Raw genomic sequence first — 16041 nt, 5'->3', positions numbered from 1 at the left:
ATCACTGATGTAGTTGGGTAGCATCTGCCGTGTCTGTTGCTGTTTTCCATCTTTTGACCATTTGTTACTGTTTTTGTCTTCTGCCCTCTGACTTCTGTGGCTTTAATGGAGTATTTTATATGTTGCCATTTTTTCCTCTCCTTTCTGAGTAGGTCAGTTGTCTTTCTTTAAAAAAATTTTAGTGGTCACCCTAGAGTTCGCCATACACTTGTACAACTAACCCGAGTCCGCTTTCAAGTAACACCACGTTGCTTTGTGTGTAATGTAAGACCCTTATAGCAAAGTATTCCTATTTCCTCCCTCCTATTCCTTGTAAATTGCTGTCATTCATTTCATTTATCCAGAAGCTATAATCACAGGATGTTATTGCTTTTTATCATTTTGAACATTGTTATCTGTTAGATCAATGAAGAATAAGAAAAATAAAAGTTTTAATTTTACCTTTATTTATTCCTTATCCAGCACTCTTCCTTTCTTTATGTAGATCTGTTTCCGACCTATGTCATTTTCCTTCTCTTGGAAGAACTTACTTCAACACTTTTTGCAAGGCTGGCCTGCTGGTGACACATGTCTTCAGCTTTTGTTTGTTTGAGTTAGTCTTCATTTCTCCTTCATTTTGAAGGGAATTTTTGCAGGGTACGGATTTTTAGGTTGGGGACTTTTTCTTTCAGTGATTTAAATATTTCCCTCCGTTCTCTTCCAGTTTGTGTGGCTTCTGAAGAAACGTCTGTTGTAATTCTTATCCCTGCTCCTCTATTTGTAAGATTTTTTTCCTCTGGCTCCTTTCAAGATTTTTCTTTATCTTTGATCTTCTGAAGCTTTATTGCAATATGCCTGGGTGTGGATCTTCGGGCAGGTACTCTGCGTGTTCTCTGAGCTTCCCAGATCTGTGGTTTAGTATCATAATTTTCAGAAATACTCAGACATTACTGCTTCAAATATTTCTTCTCTTCCTTTTGCTTTCTCTCTTCTCCTATTATGCATGTGTTACACCTTTTGTAGTTATACCACAGTTCTGGCATATCCTACTCTGTTTATTTCAGTGGTTTTTTAAAAAATTTTGCTGTTCGGTCTGGAAAGTTTGTATCAATATGTCTTTAAACTCGCTGATTCCTCAGCCATGCCCAGTGTACTGATGAGCCCATCGAAGGCATTCTTCATTTCTGTTACAGTGCTTTTGATCTCCAGCATTTTTTTTGGCCCTTCCTTAGAATTTCCGTCTCAGCGCACATTAGCGTCTGTTCTTGCATGTTGTCTGCTTTTTCCATCCCTGCCCTTAGCATATTGATCATAGTTATTTTAGAGTCTTAGTCTGATAATTCCAACATCGCTGCCGTATCATAGTCTGGTTCTGATGCTTGCTGCCTCTTCAAACTGGGTTTTTTTGCCATCCAGTTTGCCTGGTCGGTAGGTTGTTTGTTTGTTTTTCTTGTTGCTGTTGTTACTGAAAGCTGGGCAAGGAGTATTTGGCAAAAGGAACCTGAACTGGTTCCTGCAGAGGCTTCTGCTCTTGGGTTTCTGCTCTGGTAACGTATTAGTCTCTGTATCTGCCTGTCTGGGAGTGGTTGGCCCTGTGACCTCAGTTCTCTGACGGACATAAAAAGAAGTTGTGATTTTCAGTTTGTTCAGCTTTTTTCTTGTTGTGTGGATGAGAGTGATGACTCCCAAGTTCCTTGCACACCAGACCAGAAACTGGAAATCTGATTTCATTCTTTCTGTGTTCTCCTTCCCTCCTTTCTTCCCTCCTACTCTTCCTTCCTCCCCTGTTCTTTTCTTCCACCTTTCTTCCCTGCCTTCCTCCTGTGTAGGGCATTTTATTGGGCAAGACTTTGCCAAAGTGGCTACGGGGCAGGTAACTGCACAGTTTGGCCCTAATCGGCTTTCTCTGGGGTTTTTTGGGGGTGGCATCTATGAGTTCAGATATGGGCTCTGTGGGTCCTTGACCATGAGTCCTGGTGCTCCAGAGTCTGTCAAATTCAGAGAGGCCTCCCTGCCCTGATCTTGGCTGTACTTTACTTCTGTGGGACATAGCAAGATGGACCTGCTAGGACCAGGTGACAAAGGCGGTACAAAGATTCCTGGGCCCTCCTGCCCCATCAAAGTTGGTGTCCTCACAGCGTCTAGCTCTTACTTAGGTCAGCAGCAGCCCTCCACATGGTCTTGACTTCAGAGGTGACCAGGTTTATTCTGTGACTGGGGTGACGATGACCAGTGACAATGGCAGGTACTGCCAGCAAAAGGAGAGAGTTCTGACCTCCTGATACTTTTCTGGGGATTGAAAAGTGGTGGTTCCTGGAGAAATCCCACTCTCCCCTTCTTACAGCTGTTTTAAGGTATAAAGGACATATGGTGATACTGAAAAGAACAAAGGAGCAAGGAGTCTGAGAGGAGGGAGCTTTGGGCAGGAGAGGCCGTCAGAATCCCGAGGGCAGAGTGGGGTGCAGCTACTTGATATTGTGGTCCCGAGCCCAGCACGGTGCCTGCACGTAGGAGCTGAGTGGTGAGCTTGTACTGAACAAACGAGGGAGTGATGCCTCCAACTTGCCGAGCTCCTCTCTGCACTGAGCTTTGTTACCCAAGGGCAAGGCCAAGGTCCTTGATGCTTGTACCCTGCCATTTTACCAAGGGCCATGTTTGACTATGTGGGGAGTGGAGACAGCTGCATCTCTGTGTACGCACACGCACACACACACACACACACACGCACACAGCAGTTCTTATGTAATGACACTTACCTTCATGGTTCGGGGATTATTTTTTTACCAAGGACCCAAGAGTCCTATGTCCCTTGAAGAGTCCCTTGTGTCCTTCTGCCTGAACTTTGTAACTGTGATGCTTTCACAGTTGAGCAGGCATCCAGGAGGGGTCCTGATGTTACCAAGCACCTGTGCTGGGCAGGCATTTTGCCTGGTACTGGACAGTCAAGTGAATAAGATGGTTTCAAAAGAACTGATATTCCAGCCGGGCAAGTGGACAAGGAGACACAGCAACAGGGCGAGATGGTACAGGGACCTCACCAGCCATCCACGGCGATGTCTGGACTTGCCCTGAGGACCACAGCAGCTTGACGTGTTATTGTTCTGTTGATTATTTTCTGGGCACGGGTGCTATGCATGCTGACTGGCTTCAGGAGGCTTCCTCTTGCAGCCTTGGGTGGGTGGCCGGGTTCGGAGGGGCAGGGAGACTGTTTTGAAGGCCCCTGGGCTGCTGGTGGCAGGGTGGAGGGAACAGGAAGGACTGCAGAGGGAGTCGCAGCTGGTGCCATGGGGCTGGGCACTGCCTGAGCGTCCCCTGCCAGGCCCTGCATTCTCTGCCCTGCTGCCCCCAGGGCACAGCACATGCCTCCTTTTTGCTCCGCTTACACCCTTCCTTCCAGAACAAATAGCTTTTCAGCGAACCTGGTGATGTGGCTTTTTAGTGTGTGTGTGTGTGTGTGTGTGTGTGTGTGTGTGTGTGTGTGTGTGTGTGTATCTGAGCCTCAGTTTCCCCATCTCTAAATCAGGAAGACAACTTTGGTCCTGCCTGCCCCTGGGGTTGCTCTGTGGCATGGCCAGGGTGACGTGGGCCACCGTGGCAGCTAGTGGACGGGAGTCGGATGGGGCTCGCCTGCGGTGACGTGGGCAGCTCTGGACCCCTCCGAGCCCGGTTCCCTTTGTGGTGGGTAGGCGTGATGGTGCCGTCAGCCTGCGGGCCTGCTGTGAACCCACCGCCTCCGAGCCTGCCGATTCTCTGCTTCCTTCTGTTGTTGGCAACGGGAACTTTGAAGCCCCAGGCCTTCCGAGGAGCCTTCCCAAGACGCCCAGGACCTCTCTCTGGGAATTCTGATACGCAGGCTGGAGAGGCAGGTCTGCGCATCTCAGAAGTGCTTCCCCTGGACATTTGGGGTTTTCCTGTCCTCGTCGGAGCTGCCGAGCTGGTGTGTGTGGTGTGTATGATGTGCGCGGTGTTTGGGGGGGTGTTGATGTGTGGTGTTTGGTGTGTGTGTGGTGGTGTGTGTCAGCTTGGGCTGCTGTAACATAATTCTGTAGAACGCGTGCTTTAGACAGCAGACACTTAACTTCTCACAGTTTCGGAGGCTAGAAGTCCGATTTCAGGTTCTCAGACACGCCCTCTTCCTGGCTTGTAGACGGCTGCCTTCTTGCTGAGTCCTCACAAGGCAGAGACTGTAAAGGCACGAATCTCATGGGGGCTCCACCCTCGTGATCTGATTACTCCCAAAGGCCCACCTCCTAATCCCATTGTAGTGGACATTGGGATTTCAACACACGAATTTTGGGGAGACACGAACCTTCAGTCCTTGGCAGTATGTGTGTGGTGTTTGCTATGTGTGTGTGCTTGTTTCTCTGTGGTGTGTGTGTGTGGTGTGTGTATTGTGTGTTTCTGTATGGTGTGTGCATATGCTGGGGGGGTGTTTGTGTATATGTATCTGTGTTTCTCTGCTTATGTGTGTGGCTTGTGGGTTGGGTGTGTGTTTCCGTATAATGTGTGCATTGTAGGGGGGGTGTTTGTGTGGGGTGTGTGATGTATGTAGAACAAAGTCTGCCCCTCCCCCATCACAAGAGGGGCCCTCAGATGTTCGTTGGGTACAGAATGTACAGCCTGACCTGGAGAAGGAGTCAGCACACCCTAGGCCCCCATGGTGGTGGAGTCCACAGCTGGGAGAGTTGGCAGCAAGCGACCTGCGTCTCAACTCAGTGGGAACGCGTGGCTCTGCGCGCAGGGAGGGGCTCGGGGGGTCGTGGCCCCTGAGATGGGAGAGTCCTGGTGAGGGGGTCAGCCAGCCCAGGCGGGGGCGCCACCTGCTGATGAGTGATGTCATCAGCCCGGCCGTGGGAGCTGAGGGGGCACCTCAGTGAGCTGCGGCCTGGCCCGTGGTGTCTGCGTCAGGTGGTACCTGCCCCATGGCCTCTGAAGCGCCAGGTAAGCTCTGCTGACCATCCCGTGGGGTCAGGGGAGCAGTGAGTTCTCCTCTACTCTCTGGGCCCCTACGCCTTCTGTGACCCCAGACTGGCTTCTGACCTGCCTGGGCCTCAGTTTCCCAATCTGTAAAATGAGTCTGTCCCCTGTGGCCATCCCACCCTGCTGTCCTCCTAGTTCTGGAGGTGGACGAGGCGATAGTTGCCGGGTGCCATCCCGGTGAGGTGAGGACTACAAGGACACCCTTACCTTGCCTGTGGGGCCAAAGAGGGTTCCTGGAAGAGGTGTGGCCCAAGTCGAGGCCTGAGGACAGTTAGGAGGTGGCTGGAGATAGTCCCATCGGGGAGACACATGCTGAGGACTGCATGGGACGGCAGGCCTGGCTCACAGGGGCCACCACTGGCTCCGGCTGGCCGTGGAGCTAGGCTCAGGACAGAGGGCACTGTCCCCTGCAGACTGTCCCCTGAAAGAGCAGGAAAGGTCATCCCACTGCTGCTGGAGCCTGGGTGGTGCAGCATGCAGGCCAGGAGACAGGGGAGGCCACAGTCAGGCAGGACGGGGTGAAGGCTGGCCAGAGCCATGGCAAGAGGGGACTCCTCTGAGAACTGGTGGGAGGGGACAAGGCTTGGTGGCCGGACACTGCGGGTCGGCAGCCCTGGGGCTAATGTGAGGATTGAGCTGCCACCCAGAGAGCTCAGAACAGGGCCCGGGGTGCCAAGCACTCCCAGATGTGCTGGGGCCGGTGGCTGTTCTGTAGTCATCATTTCTAAGATCCTCCAGCTCTGGGCTTCTGGGGTCTGTAATGGGATGCAGGGGCCCCAGAAGCCTGGCTGCCGGCGGCCTGCTCCGGGATTAGCCGTGGTGCCAGCCCTGCTCCCACACACCGCCGTGTGCACGGTCCGCTCTGCTTCATGGCTGAAAAGTCCGGGGTGAGGAGAGCAGGGCTGGGGCCCCGCTTTGCCGAGATTGGCAGCAGGGCTGGGATGGGTGACGGAGCCCTGCTCCTCATTGTGGGTCCTCTCTGCAGCCCTTCACCCCTGAGCCCAGAATCTGTGTTAGGAAAACCTAACTCAGTTGACTTGATTTATTACATCTTAGGATCCTTTTTTTTTTAACTCCCACTGACTGTTTTGTACCGACACTGTGTATATGAGAAGAGTCTGGACAGCAAGCACATTACTAATTTGCTGTCATTGGAGAGTGAGGTGTCCTAAGAATGCTGCTATTTTAGGGGTCCCAGTCCTTTTAAGTGTTAAGGGAATTACTACTTCACTCTCCATGTTTGTTTTGGTGGGGGTGTGGTGGCAAATCTTTGCCTTCTGGAAAGATCTTTGCTCTCTTTTCAATTCTCCTGTCTGTGTGTTTGCCTTTGGCAGAACAGTCTGCCAGGTTTGTGTTTGCCTTCTGCTCTGGGCTGGGAGAGCGGACAGCTCTGTTTGCTAGCACTGTGTGTAAACCACGAGCCAGCAGGCTCTGCGGGAAAGGACAGGAGACTTGCCAAGGGTGTGGGGGGCGCTGATTACTGATGTTAAACGCAGCAGGGGAAGAAGCAGGGCTCGGTGCTGAGAAGCTGGTGATCTTAAGTCATTTGACAACTGCTGCGTGTATCCCCTGAGCGTTTTTCCCTTCATGGACCCAGCATATTCGTTTCCTGTGGTGGCCATACAGAACTCCCTAAAACTGAGCAACTTCAAACAACAGAAATTTACTCTCTAATGGTTCTGGAGGCTGGAAGCACCAAAGCAAAGTGTCGGCGGGGCCACGCGCGCTCTGGAGGCTCTGGGAGAGGAGCCTTCTCCTCGCTTCGGGTCGTTGTCAGCGTTCTCAGCTTCTTGGGCTGCAGCCGCCTCACCTGCCTCCCCGCCCTCTTCACATGGCCTTCCGTTCCTCTGTGTGTCTCCTACAAGGGCATGTGTCATTGAATTGAAGGTTCACTCAATCCCAAATGTCTCATCTCAAGATCTTTAACTTGTTTACATCTGCAAAGACCCTTTTCCCAGGTAAGGGCGCAGGTTCCCGGGAATAGTATGTGAACATATCTTTTGGGGACCACCATTCAGGCCAGTATAGCCATCATCAGCCAAAAGCTGACCGGTATTGCCCGGGACCTGCTGCCCAACCAAAGCTCTAACCCCGCCTCCTTTAGCCTGAGTCCAGTGTCCTAACCCTTTTGCTTGCTTCTAGAACCTTGTCACCAAGAAGCTTTGCTTTAATGAGGGCTGAGAGTTCTGTAGCCACCAGACAAGGCCTTGGTGCTCAGCACTTTGGCTGATAATGGTGATAATGGTTGTGTCAAGGTGAGAGTGAGCCGGACTCAGGCCGAGTCTGGCATATGGTTCAGTCCCGGCAAATGCCCCCCTCCCGAGGGCGTGTCCTGTTGGCTCAGCCCCTGACACATCTCTCACTCAGATCCACCTGTCTCCGGCCATCTCCCGGCTGCATCTCTTTTGTCTGGAGCCTGAATGCACTTTAGACAATGCAGTGGCAGTAGCAAGGCCTGTGTGGTGCTTCCTGTGTGCCAGGCTGTCTCGAAAGGGTAGAGCTGTCATCATCCGCGTTTTAAAGATAGCGAAGCCCAGGGCAGAGCCCGCCGGGAGCCTCCCGGAGCTCTCGCAGTCCTGCTTAACTCTGTCCAGGGCCAGCAGGACCTCTCACTCTTGGCGTGATGCTCTGTGTCGCCATCGTGAATGTCTGAATAGTCTTGGAACCAAGACACTTGTATTTCCATTTTGCACTGGGCAGCAGATTCCGTAGCTGGTCTTGACTCTGTCCATGATCTGCAGGCCCCATGTGGTCTAGCAGTTTCTTCCACTTATCTCCCTGCATTGATTATTTGGGTGATATTCGATGGACATTTCAAATACCCTGTTTACTATTTCTTTCCAGTGCCAATCATGATCCAGAGTTATTTTATGTATTCATTTCTATATTTGTCTCCCTGGCTAGAAAGTTCCATGGCATCCGGGACCTTGCCTGGTCCTCCGTTGCACCCCAGAGCTAGCGTGGGGCCAGTGCTGAGTGTTACTTCTGAAACGCTCCTTCTGGGCTCTGACTCCCCCTCCCGCTGGGGCGCCGAGCAGTGGCATCTCCTTGCTGAGACTATGGGGCTCCTTTGTGAACACTGGGCTGTACCACGTGCTTAGGGGGCCACCGTGAGCTCTAAACAAAAAGCCCCAGTACAGAACGGCCACTAAGCTCATCTCAGGTAGGAGAGTGACCTGCTGTTGTTCCCGTGGGCGGGGCCTGTGCAGAGGTCAGAGGCTGATGGTAGGGAAGCTATGTGGCCTCTGAGCCTCGGGCCGAATCGGCCGTGGATGTGTCCCTGGTGAGGAGGCCAAGTTTGACTTGGCCCAGAACTTTGGGTACCTTCCCAAAAAGCCTGGCCAAAGGGGCCTTGGATCCAGCTGGTCCAGGGGGTCTGATAGAAATGCGGAGCCTGGGACTGGCCCCCAAGGCTTTGCCAGCCACTGTTCTCATGGCCCCCCGAACATGCCTGGGTTTCCGCTCCCATTCCTCATCCTGGCTTTGGCTGGTCGCCATCCCCGCGCCTCACTGAGGAGTGGTCAATCCGGCTGCCTGTGTCCAGCCTGCTGTGTCCAGCCTGCAGGTGCTTTGTGTCCTTGAGGCCCAGCACCTCATCTGATACCCTCTCCTCCTAAGCGTCTTCAGCGACCATGGGAGGGGCTGCCAGGGAAGGAAATGGGCCTGCAGGTTATTCTCAGGCTGCTGAGAAACTGTGACAGTGTGATGCCAAGTGGGCTGTGCCCTGATACCATGGCTTCCAGCGGTACCCAGGCCCAGCACGGGTCACCTTGACCTTCTTGAAGATAATTGGAGGCTGGCATTGCTCCTACTAATAAACTCAGCTTTGTTTTGTTTGGCGAGTGTCTTCATTGGGCCAGGCACCTTGCAAAGCACTTTGAATTCCAGGCCCTATGAAGTCAGTGCTGTGGGTCCCATTAAACAGATGTAAAAACTGAGTCCTAGAGAAGAAGTTCAGTGACTTGCCCAGGACCACCCAGGTGAGGAAGTGTGAGCTGAGATTCAACCCCAGGTCTGCCTCACTCTGAAGGATGGCCCTTTGATGGGGTGACAAGGGTGTCCTGCAGGACGGTCAGCTGTGTCCTGGGGGCGTGGCCTGTGACCTTTCCTCTCGGAGAAGCATCTTTCCCTTACAGGCAGCCCTGAGACAGTCGGGGAGCTGGAGCTGTGTCTGTGCCTGGAGGGGCAGCTGGCCACAATAGCTTCTTTCTCATCTCTTTCCCAGCTAGAGCCAGGTGTTTTTCTGAAACTTGGCACTCACCTTTCTTTAAGAAAAATGGCATTTTTTTTTTCTGTAAAGCAGTGATAGAAATAGAAAACTTGATTTACCTGAAAGAGTATAAAGAGGAAAATAAGTATCACCTGTGGTTGGCTGTACCACTCAGGCCCCTGCTAACATCTGAGAGGCGAGGGGACCTTGTCCTCACCTCTGTGTCCCCAGGGTACAGGGCCTGGCGCCGAGCAGGTGCTCAAAACGAAGTTGTGACCAAATGAAAAGGGGGAACAAAGGGAGTTCAGAAAACTGAGCTCACAAATCATATTTGTGCTTTGACTCTGCCTTTTCTTCTCCACGTGGAGTTTGCTGCCACGGCTTTGACGCGATTTACTTAACCTGTCCCTTCGGGCCGAGCGTTTGTTGTTGAGAGAACATCCAAGCATTTATACAGAGGCCGGGGCTGATTTCTGAGAACGGCTGCTGCTGTAAAAGCAGGTAGGCCAGAGGAGAGAGGAATGAATTCTGAATTGTGCTCTAATCAGTCAAATCCAAGCAATTGGAGTTCAGACTTCTCTGAAGACGGAATGCACCTTGCTGGAACTGATCAGTGGGGATGTTGATTGCCCCTGAATAATCCTTCATGGCGGGCGGAGAAACAGCGCTCTCTCCTGTTCCAGAGGAGTGTTACTGGCTTTCATTATTGCCTTCCCAAATTTCTAGTCGGACAGACATCCCCAGGGCTAGCAGGTCACGCTGGACTTGAGTTCATGGCCCTTGCATGCTTGCAGCTCACCGGATGTGCTGGCGTTGACCAAACCCCACCCTGCTCCCTGTCCCACACTTCCCCGCCTGAGTCCCTACTCCCACCCTGCAAAGCAGCTCCCACTGAGGCCACTGACCCCACGTTCCTGAATCCAGTGGCTGCTCTCCAGTCTTCGTCTTCACCTCTCAGGAGCTGTCCCGGTGGACTCCTTCCTCCTTCTAGAAACTCTTTCTTCTCTTAGCTTCCCTGGTTCTCTGTCTTCTCCTTCTACTTACAGGCTGGCTTATGGTTTTCCTTGCTGATTTTGTGTCTTCTCCCCGACCTCCAGAGTGGGCATTCCTCCACTCTGGAATTCTCTCTTGTTTTCCTCACTCTGCATCCTCTCCCAAGGCAAATAATCCCAGCACCGCTTTCTAGCTGTGTGGCCTTAGGTAGCTTACTTAACCTCTCTGTGCCTCGATTTCCTCATCTCTAAGGTGGCCCTAATAACTATGCCTACCTCTCCAGGTGCTGCAAGGGTTGTATACTCCCTGGCTCTCACTGGGGGACTCAGCACTTCATGGGTGCCTCGTAACTGTCTGTTGTCATTCCCTCATTCTCACACTCACTCAACAGTGTTTACAGAGTGCCTCCTGCATACTGGGCCCTGTTCCAGGCTCAGGGGACATAGCTAGGAACTCAACAGACATAGGCCCTGCTTGCTTGAAACTCACATCCTGGTGTAGGGGAAACAGACATGAAATAAGTAAATGTGCATTTGTCTTACGGAAAGCAGTAAGAAGGCAGAGCGAGGGGGAAGGGGGACCAGATCAGGCTTACAGCACAGTGCAGCCTGGGGTTAGCTGAGCTCAGGGCTGGGCTGGGGGCTGGGGGCTGAGTTCAGTCCTGGCTCACCACCCCCAGCTGTGGGCCCTGACCCAGGTACTACTGTTTCCTCTTTTTGGCTGTGTGACCATCACCGGTGCTTAACCTCTGTGTGCCTCAGTATGCTCGTCTCTAACACTGGGCACCAGCACCTGCCTCGTACGGTTGTGCTGGCTGACAAGAGGTGACAGAGCTATGGCGTCCAGTACGCAGTGCTACTGGCCGTCACTTGGGCCTGATTCTAGTGGCGTTGGCTTTGCCACTGTGCAGGGTGGGAGGGCAGCCCTACCACATGGAAGATCTGGGGTGCCTCAGGGGAATGTGGGTGCTAGAGGGGTCGTTAGCTTGTCAGGGCACCCCACTGGCCAGGTGACCAGCTTTGGCCTCGCCAGGCGGGCACAGAGGCCTGAAGGACTGCAGGATGCTGTGCTTGGCTGTCACCCCCTCCAGGGGCCTTCCCTCCTCCCCCAGGCTGGCCTGGGCACCTCTGCTGGGCCCAGAGCTAGCAGCTCAGGGCAACAGTTCTGTACTAGTCCCCAGGGAGGGGAAAAGGGAGGAAACCCTAACCTTTATGGAGTCTAAAAGCCCGGTTTTCAGGGTGTGGTCCTTGGACCCTGCTCCAGACTCATCTAGGTGTGCAGATGGGACACCCAGATTCCCCAGCACCCCACACACACGCCGAGCTTTGAGCTCTGTGCTCCCCCAGGGACCTTCCTTCTGAAACAAGCGCCCTGGTGACTGGGCTCATGGACATTTGCAGACTGTGGTCTATGGTTGCTTAGGTGGTGTAGTCTCATCTTGAGGGCAGGACTGGACTGGACGGAGCCACTCAGTGAGGAGTGGTCACCCGGGAGCCTCTCCTGGGAGCTAGTGAGACATGCAAATCCGATTCCGAGGTGTGGGCCCCTGGACTCCACCTTAGCAGGCTTCCAAACGATTCTGATGCAGCCCCAGTTGGAGAAGCATTAGGCCATCCTTAGACTGAGCGGTGCCTGGCTTGGGGAGGGGGCCGCAGCAGACGCTGGCCGCCATTGTGTTTGAGTGCCCCAAGCAGGGGGACACCAGCCCCTGTCTCTGCTGACCTGGCTTCCTTCCTCCCCCAGGGTCCCAAGTGATGGTGGTTTACGTGGAGGCGGAGCTGAGCCCTGCGAGACTGGTTAGCACGGCGGAGGAGCTGGTAGCGGCACCTGCTGGCTGGTGGGCGTGAACTCGGGATCTCAGCATCTCAACCGAGGGGAAGCATGTCTAAGAAAGGCCGGAGCAAGGGCGAGAAGCCTGAGATGGAGGTGGACGCCGTGCAAATGGCTAACGAGGAGCTGCGGGCCAAGCTGACCAGCATTCAGATCGAGTTCCAGCAGGAAAAGAGCAAGGTGGGAGGGGTGCGGGCCTCGGGCTCAGATCGGGGTGGGCTGTCACTTCCCGGTGGGCAGATTGTCCCTGGGGTGTGAGTGGACGGTGTGTTCCGGGGCTAGGGTGAGCTTGGGCACTCCATCTCTCTGGGCCCCAGCCTGCCCCTCGTTAAAATGGGTATTACATCAGTGGCGGCACAGATACAGGTACGTCCTGGCCCCCCCACCCCACCTGGTTCTGATCTTGGACCAGCTACTTCACCCTCGGGGATGTAATCTCTCTCATCTGCAAGACAGGATCCTGATAGTACCACCTGATGGGCCTGCGCTCAGGAGTGAGGACGTCAGTATGTGTACATGGACTGTTTTGCTTTCGGCGGGCAGGTGTGAGCTTTGGTCAGTCCAGGGCCTGCTTGGGTGCCAATCAAAATGCACGCATCATGGGCAGCCAATCACAGGAGAGGAGCCCAGCCTTTAATCGTGCAGACCTGGCTTCAAACCTCACCTTGGCCCCTGACTGGCTTCACGATCTTCGATCAGTGACATGAAGTCTCTGAATCTCCACTTTCTCATCCGTAACGTAGCACTATAATAACTGCCCGGTTTAAGTTTGTTGTAAAGATCTTAGGTAATGGATGCCAACAAAGGCCGTTGACGTCTGGTGCCTGGGCACCGCCACGCCTTGTTGTCGGTATGGTTCTGACCAGGGTGCTTTCGAGGGAAAAGCAGGTGGAGTGGTGGGTGCTCTGTGAGCTCAGAGAGGATCCGTGTGAGGAGAGAAGGGGGTGGTGCGGGAGGCTTGCTTCCTCATGGCCCGGCTGAGGCTCTGACTTGGCTGGGGAGGAGGAGGTTATACCCCGAGCCCTGCAGGTGCCCTCCGGCCCTGCCCACAGCACCTGGTGGAGGGGAGGGACTGCGCGCGGGATTGCGGCCCGTGTCTGGTTGAGTGCTGGGACTCTGGCAGCACCTGCAGTGCTGAGCAGGGTCTAGCTCCCCGGTGGGGAGAGGGCTGGGGCTTTTGGCCTTGGCTCTGACCCTAGCTCAAGAGACCACATGGAGAGCAGAGGCTGAGTCCTCTATCTGGGGCAATGAAGGCTGGACTCTTGGAGCCTGGGGACAGATGTGCCCACTCCTATCCGCAGACACTCAGAATTCCAGGCCTAGTGCAGCCATTGTCTTTCAGCACAGCTGCTGGTGGTGCCTGCCTCTTCACCCCTTGCCCAGCTCAGGAAGGATTCACCTGCCAGGATCCCCTGGGGTTCTCAGCTGCACAGCTGGGCCTAGAGGAGCCCACCAGGAAGTAGTGACAGCAGCTGTGGTTATGAGGGGAAGCCACACAGCCAGCGTCATTCATCTCCATCCCCCCCATCACCTAACTCACCTTGAGGTCTTTGGGCAAGCCAGATAGCAGCCTTATAGCTCAGTTTCCCCATCTGTTAATGTGTCTGCCTCCCTAGGTTGTCTAAGGAACGAGTGAGACAGTCACATACAGGGCCTGGGTACTGCCCGTCCCCTGCAGTCACTCCACAGTCGGCCGACATTTATGTGTCTGCTGCGCGGGCTGCCACAGGTGCCTTAGAGGGCCTCCTGACCCTTGCAGCGACCTGTGAGGTCAGATGTGGCTTTTCCCACTTTACAGGTGAGCAAACTGAGGGTGGGAAAGGAGAGGCAACTTACCCGGAAGATCACCTTGCTGGGGCCACTGTAACAAAGTATCATAGCCTGTGAGCTTCAACAACTGAGATTTATTTCCTCCCAGTCCCGGAGGCTGGAAGTCTGAAATCAAGGTGTCGGCAGGCCTGGTTCCTGCTGAGGCCTCTCCGCTGGGCTTGCAGACAGCCGTCTTCTCCCTGTGTGCTCACATGGTCTTCTCTGTGTGTGTCTGGTCCTCATCTCGTGTTAAAAAGGCACCAGTTTTATTGGATCAGGGCCCACCCTCATGATCTCATTTAGCTTAATGACCTTTTTTAAGCTCTCTCTCCAAACACAGTCACACTCTGAGGTTCTGGGGTTTGGGACTTCCACATAGGAATCTGGGGCAGGGGGGACACGATTCAGCCCATAAGAGCAGGTCAGCACAGTTGTAGGTGTTGACGGGGCGTTGGAAGCCAGGCCTGAGGGAACCCCAGCCTATGCTTCCATGTCCCCAAGTGCCTCCTGCCTCCATGTGCCCTCGCTGCCTGTTTTCTCAATCCAGCCACCCCGTAGTCCTTCTGGTGGGCTCCTCCAGGTCACCACTGGAATAGTTTCTGTTCTTGGAGAATTCAGCAATGTGCTTATTGGCTGGTATAAGAAATGTAAACTTTCCAGTTGCATTTAACTTATTTTTCTATGCTCTCATAATATCTGTGGTCGATGCTGCATTTGCAGTGTTGTTACTTTAGCAGAGGAACCTTGTTGAACACTGTAGAATGAGGGGATGTGGGGAAGGTACCTGTTGGTTGATCCATACATACACTGAACACCCTGCACCTGTGCTCAGGCCTGGGCTGGGTGTTTGGAGGTGACAAAGGCAGGCTGGGGACCCAGATGCTCAGGGAGCTAGCCAGACGACAGTAATTGGAATGTTACACCAGAGATTTTAGGAAGCCATGCAATGCGAGAGGGGCCTGAGAAGGCTTTGCAGAAGGGGATTGGAACCGGCTTTGAAGGATTTCCCTAGCTAGTGAGAAAGGGAGCAGGGTTCACACCATCCCAAGGGTCCAGCATCCTCAGTGCCAATCGGGGTGCCAAGGCCACTGGGGCAGAGTCCCTGACTTGTTGAGGCCCACAGTCTGGTGTGTTTCGGGGCAGAGAGGGCAGTAGTCAGCACAGGGGCCCGAGCTAAGCTGAGCGTTCCAGCTGCTGCCCATCACCCACCAGCTGGGGAGTCATCCGTTCTTGCAGTGACCAGCCCACGCTGCTCTGCAGCTACACTGGGCCAGGGACTAGCGTGGCTACAGAATTGAGTTGGGTCCCATCCTGCCCTCCAGGGGCTGCTGGTGGCTGGGCCAGGAGGGTTGAAATTTGGGTGTAATCTGTGTGGTTAATGGAGAAAAATCACGTGGGGCTCCAGGAGCCCAGTGGAGGCCCTGACCCAGTCGAGGAAGGCTTCTGGGCCCTCTCGGGGACAAGAGGGAGGGTGAAGGCCCAGGGACCAGGCAGAGGGAGCAGCTCGTGTAGGAGCCGGGCCCCCCTGGGGAAGGCAGGTGCTCATGGCTGAGGTGGTAGATGCTGTCATTCCTTATTTACAAACCTGCCAGCCCCTTCCTCCTCTCATTCTTTGCTTTGCTCAGTCCACAGCTAATTATTGACCACCTCCTGTGTGCCATGCTCTGCCCCAGAAGCTGTGCTGCTCTGGAGCCAGTCCTCCTCCCGGAGCTTGTCTCCAACAGGGGGAGTAGGGAGCGTTCAAATGCCAGGACGTTAACGTGTAATATCTATTCTGCAGTGAAAAGTGCCAAGAAAGTAAAGCAGGAGAAGCAAGTGGAGAGCAGTGGGGCTGGAGAGGGGGTGGCTCTTTTGGGGGGTGGCCAGCAGCAAAGAGGCGCTGAATGGAGTGGGGAGGGCAGACCCTGCAGAGAGACCTGGCTGCGAGCGTTCCGGGCAGAGGGACTAGCTCGGGAACAGGCCTGGCGGTGGGAAGGCGTATGTGTGTCTGAGGTGCAGCAGGTAGCGGCGTGGCCCCAGCTGAGCGGTCAGGGAGGAGGACCGGAGAGCCGTCAGCCGGGGTCAGTCCTGCGGGCTGGGGAGGACAGGCTTGTGTGCTGAATGCCACAAAGCTCTTGAGGGTTTCCTTTTTTGTTGCTTTCTTTTGTATTTTTTTATTTACATCAATATGAATACTTGTTTTATACTCCGGATTATAACCCAAAACTACTTTATTTTGTTGCTCCAATGGTTCTAGCTTT

General features: G+C 53.9%; 1 protein-coding gene across 2 annotated transcripts in view; it reads left to right on the top strand.

The window, feature by feature from the left end:
• Positions 1-16041, top strand: part of JAKMIP1 (janus kinase and microtubule interacting protein 1) — a 112234-nt gene that overhangs the window by 37418 nt on the left and 58775 nt on the right. For both annotated transcript variants that reach the window (XM_031685996.2, XM_072946485.1), the window contains exon 2: positions 11906-12172. In XM_031685996.2, the coding sequence (XP_031541856.2) occupies positions 12044-12172 (129 nt within the window). In that variant the 5' untranslated portion in view covers positions 11906-12043. The remainder of the gene's footprint in view (positions 1-11905; positions 12173-16041) is intronic.

This window comes from Vicugna pacos, chromosome 2 (genome assembly GCF_048564905.1).
Source record: "Vicugna pacos chromosome 2, VicPac4, whole genome shotgun sequence".
Taxonomy (NCBI): Eukaryota; Metazoa; Chordata; class Mammalia; order Artiodactyla; family Camelidae; genus Vicugna; species Vicugna pacos.
The sequence above is the reverse complement of the archived record's forward strand: the minus strand, read 5'-3'. Positions and strand labels throughout refer to the sequence as shown.